Raw genomic sequence first — 5,483 nt, 5'->3', positions numbered from 1 at the left:
CAGACCAGATTTACAAGAACCATTACCAGCTGCTGATAATTGCGGTTTCGAGTAACGTCAGTTCTTATCAGATCAGCTTTACAAGAACCATTACCAGCTGCTGAGAACTGTGATTTAGAGCAACATCGGTTCTAATTTAAATCCACCTAGAGACTGTCAACCAATAGACTTTAAGTGTGTGTGTGTGTGTAAATTAAAGTATCACATTTTTCATTCCACAGCTTTAAAGATTTTGTTGTTATAACTCAATCTCTTTCGGTTATAGTTTTGAATATTCTCAGAAATTTCTGCTTATGCAAACAGTAAGGAGCACTAGGAATAAAATTGTTTGTTTGTTTTGCTTTGAATTTGCTTTATGTTGATAACTTCTAATGAAAAGAAATAAACTTCAATTGAGTTTTAATTGGAAATTCTCTCGTAGTTTAGCTTTCATTTTAAATAAAAAGTTAATTCCTTCAATGGCAGCTTACTTACCACAACAAACAATCTAGGTCAAGTTTACGTTACACAAGAAACACTTCTTACCAAGTAATATTGTTGCTCAACTGACCCATAAAACATCTAGTGAAAGAAGATTCAGAGCTGATTGGATAATGTTAAACGCATGCGTGATTTAAAACCACCAACCACACGCACACGAAAATCTACCTTAAAGAAACTAAAAGTTTCTTGGTCTTCATTTTCACTTTCGTTTTATAACAGTAAGACTAACTACAAACGTTTTTATATTTAAATAACAATGATTTGGTTCTGGTTCGGTGGTATATTTGTAGGTATGGTTACCTGTAGTGATATCTTTAATCGTCGGAATGACACAGAACACAATAATGAGTGGGTGGCCACTGATGCTGATACCCCATGGATATTACCTGATAATGAAGTTGTTGAAGCATGGGAAAATCTGAGAGAAACTTATAGAGCAAAAGCATCAGATGTAACTCTAACTTTAAAACCGATTATAGATGACTTTCTGAGGACAATAAACGTTAGTGAAGCTTGTCATCAGAGTCTAATGACGGTACTGACGTCGTTTGGAAAGATGGAGACGTGGTCAACAAAGAGTAGGTCTTCATTATTGAATCTTAGGGTGAAAAATCTTCTTCTGGTGTTTACCTTTTATTTATGAAATATACAGCTCATTACATAATATAGTTCATTATATGATATTTAGTTCATTATGTAACATTTAGTTCATTATGTAACATTCAGTTCATTACATAATATAGTTCATTATAAAATATTTAGTTCATTACATAATATAGTTCATTATGTAACATTCAGTTCATTACATAATATAGTTCATTATATGATATTTAGTTCATTATGTAACATTCAGTTCATTACATAATATAGTTCATTATAAAATATTTAGTTCATTATGTAAATTTAGTTCATTATGTAACATTCAGTTCATTACATAATATAGTTCATTATAAAATATTTAGTTCATTACATAATATAGTTCATTATAATATAGTTCATTATGTAACATTCAGTTCATTACATAATATAGTTCATTATAAAATATTTAGTTCATTACATAATATAGTTCATTACATGATATTTAGTTCATTACATAATATAATATAATATAACATAATATAATCTTAGGAAAAAAAGTTCTGGAGAAGAATCCGGAAGGCGTTGGGAGATATCCTGCTTTTTTGATTAACTGCTAAATCGAAGTTTTACTATTATGCAAAACAACTGAAAGAGGTTAATAAAAAAAATGAGGGTGCTTAAGCTTCAAACTCCCACCCTGATCTACCATTCACCATCCATGGTTGGTTATTGACATGGTAATAACTTCGAAAGTATACTTGTCATAAGACATAAGTGTTAGGCCTATTAGATTTTTAAACCCTATATTCTTAATCTAGTCCCCTAGGGATTTGGAATTGGAAAAGTGTATAATAATAGCATTCCAACCACACAAAGCCAAGAAACCCAAAAAAATATATACATTGTATTTCTTTAACCTCATCATCTAAGTCATATAATACATCCAACTAACACCCAACAATTGCATAAACACAGATCTTACAATAACGTACTGTACCACCCTCCTATATAATTCGATATAAAGTAATGTAACCGCTATAAAAACATGACTAAAAAAATAGAACTAAATTACCCATATATATATATATAATTTAATAATTTGCAATAAATCATTCCAAATGCCAACCACTTTAACTGTTGACTGACCACAAATCGGGTGTCGACATTGTGTGTTTTAAAGTAGATGGTAGTTGGTGAGGTAGAGGGCACTAGTAATACAAAGTTATCTTTTATGTAGTAGTAATACCATGTTTTTCATATATTGATATCGTTGGTTGTTGACTACAAATTGGGGATCGACATTGTGTGTCCAACGATATCAATATATGAAAAACATGGTATTACTACTACATAAAAAAGTAGATATTAATTTTTATACTGAACAATAAAAGTATTTAATGAAATGACACGGAGAAAACCCACTCTTACCGATTATAAAATTTAAAAATATGTATATATTTTGATAAACTTCGAGAATTTTCTTTCCAAATTTATGGACTTCCTTCATCTTTACATAAAGACGTGATGGTTTATCAGTTATTTGGATTTTTCAGAATATGTAATAACTTAGAATATTTTCTTCCTAATGTAGGCCTTAAACATAATGGTTTTCAACAATACGTTTTGTTAAAGTTGTTGTTTTTTTAATTTGCAATAGTGAATATATTGTAAAATTTTACTCAGATTGAAAAGTAAAAATACTAGGGAAGCTTTAGATATAACTTTCAAAACACGTTGAAGTATTTTTTTGTATAGATTAATTCAATTGCACTTTGCCTATTTTTTTACACGGAACACGTGTCAAATTTATATATATATTTTTAAACTAATGCATGTGTTTAACTGAAACACGTTGGTATTTAACAATATAGCCAACATGGCGGACATAAAGAACCTAACTTCGATACCGAACCAATACTTGTATGAATAAGTTTCTATTGCTAGTTTTGATGATAAGTAGTTTTAGATAATGTATGTTAGGGTCTATTATGAAGACAAGTTTTTATCTATATCCTTCAACTGTCGGAATGCAGAAACCTGTTTTACTTTTATTTTACAGTTTTTTTTCCTTGAATGCAACCATTTTTCCACGACTGGCTGCAGACGAGGAATTGTATACTAAATCAGGAATGTCATGTGTTTGATTGAGCAACTTCATTTGTTTTTAGTTTTATTTAATTGTTATTGTTATTGTCAGACTTACGATGTTTTTTACTCTTGTTGAACTTGTTTGTTTTCATGTCCCCCGATGGGAGGGCGGGAAGTCTAAAGACTTACATCGCTAATGTCCGGGGTTCTAAAACAACCAAACCAATAGTTTTTCATGTGGGCCTTTTCTTGGTCCTTGGTCTTTCTTTGCCTGAAAGTTTATATTAATAAAGATTTACAACTCTGCAATCAAGTTGAAATTTAATGGGTTTTTTAGCCCCACCCCTCCAGTGACTTAGCGGTAAGTCTGCAAACTCACGACTCTAAAAACCGGGTTTCGATCATCGTGGTTGTTAGAGCACAAAAGGCCCATTGTGTATCTTAACAATAACCAACACCTTATTCCAGAATCCACTCAGAATCATTTTGAGATGTTGAGAATGGCTTTTCCAAATCAAAAGATAAATTACATGCTTTGTTATACAAATCTGAAGCATTGCTTCAATACTAATCGCATGATAATGAAATAATACTTATACGTTTTTTATGTGAAAGATTACCTGTTTTTACGACGTTTCGTTAAGTTTTATGTTTAAGTTTGATGTAGTAGTTTACTTCTTATACAGTATTAGAAACATTGCCCTAAAACGTTTGGTAAGATGTAACAAATGTTGCAGTAAAGCTGCGAGAAGTGTAAACAAATAACTCATTAAATTGAGCGTAGTATGTCTTAACAAAATATATTTAATAAAGCTTTGTGTAATCGCCTTTCATGAATCAAACATGACTCATATTAAAATCCCATGGAAAGATACACTGTATCGAAACCTGGATAAGTAAAGTTTCTTATCAAATCCTACTACTTCAAGAAGTCCCCTGGTGGGTCAGCGATAGATTTGCGGACTTACAACACTAAAATCAGGGGATGGATTCCCCCCTTAGTGTACAAAGTGAATATACCCAATTGTGGAGCGTTGCACTAAAACTAGAACAACAGGAACGAGATTGGGAAAATCAAATAATACTGTCTAGAAAATGTTATTATTGCAGTAGCATCATTTAGGGATAGACTCAATATGTTGAGACAAGTTTCGAACCAAACGTTGATGACGCTAATTTAACCTCCAGAGAGGTGCAATAGATAAAACATTGAACCCCGGTACTGTCTATTTTGTTGATATAAATCTATTGTATACCAAGTTCAAACTGAATCGTTAGCTTAACCACCAGCATAGCTCCTAAAACAGTACACCTATCTCTACACCCACCAAATCTGTAACGTGTATAAAACAGGGATTTTACTGGTTTAGTAATTGGACTGTTCTATGACACTTTGATCTCTTTAAGGTCTAATGTGTACACAAATAATGATGGATTTTAAGAATTACTTTGTATTGATTTAGTACTGGACTATAAGAGAAGTGTGATAGGTGGGTTGTTGTTGTTGTTGGTTGCTCTGATCAGCTTAGAATATTTTACTTACTAAAATGATCATGTATGTAACACGAGTGTTTGTTGGTTTAGTGGTGGACTCCAATGGAAGGCTACCATCTGGACTGTTGGAGGGAACCCTGACCAGCTTGGGATCCTATGATCAGTGTTTGGACATTGTTTCTCCAAGCACAAACCTTTATGCTTTCCAAGGGCAGTATTGTTCTGTTTTATTTCGGCCTCCATTACCAGCCCGATCACCAAAATACCTCAGCATCGCAGCCGGAGTGAAGACTCTCTCCAATTTTTCCAAACCTGGAGAAGTAAGTCGAATTTTTTCAAACTAGTAAGATTAATATAGAGCTTTTTTTTAATTTGTAAAACAAAATTTGCTTATGATTGAAATATCTAATTAAAATACCTAGTAAATTAATACCATCAAGCTAAATTTCATAACTATTGATTTAATTATTTAATAAATGTTAAGATCGATCGGTAGTTAGTTCATGAAATCTTACTAATCTTAATATCACACGTTCTTGTGTGTGTTATCCAATAGTATACTAAGGAAAGTCTGGTGTTTTTAGAGAGAACCACCTGCATACCTCCCTTTTAGTTAAAGTGTGGTGTTGCTGTATTCGCCGGTATGTACACCAGTAAGGAAAATAATGGCGGTGTGACATACTGACAAAAAAAAAGGTATACTGGTGTAAAATATCCTACCAACTCTTATTCGTTTTCGCTCAAAAATACGTTTGGCTTTGGTGTCTCTGGAACCCGACATGGTTAGGTGGTTAGGACGATCGACTCGGGCAATCTGCGGGTCGCGGGTTCGAATCCCC

The 5,483-nt window shown here is 32.6% G+C and overlaps 1 protein-coding gene across 1 annotated transcript in view; it reads left to right on the top strand.

The window, feature by feature from the left end:
• Positions 1-755: 755 nt before the first annotated feature.
• LOC106469450 (O-acyltransferase like protein-like) overlaps positions 756-5,483 on the top strand; it is a 41,337-nt gene continuing 36,609 nt past the window's right edge. The window contains exons 1-2 of the mRNA XM_022397968.1: positions 756-1,061; positions 4,735-4,964. Of these exons, the coding sequence (XP_022253676.1) occupies positions 776-1,061; positions 4,735-4,964 (516 nt within the window). The 5' untranslated portion in view covers positions 756-775. The remainder of the gene's footprint in view (positions 1,062-4,734; positions 4,965-5,483) is intronic.

The sequence above is a fragment of the Limulus polyphemus genome, unplaced genomic scaffold, assembly GCF_000517525.1.
Source record: "Limulus polyphemus unplaced genomic scaffold, Limulus_polyphemus-2.1.2 Scaffold3493, whole genome shotgun sequence".
In the NCBI taxonomy this organism is placed as follows: Eukaryota; Metazoa; Arthropoda; class Merostomata; order Xiphosura; family Limulidae; genus Limulus; species Limulus polyphemus.
This window is presented reverse-complemented; position numbering and strand designations above follow the sequence as displayed.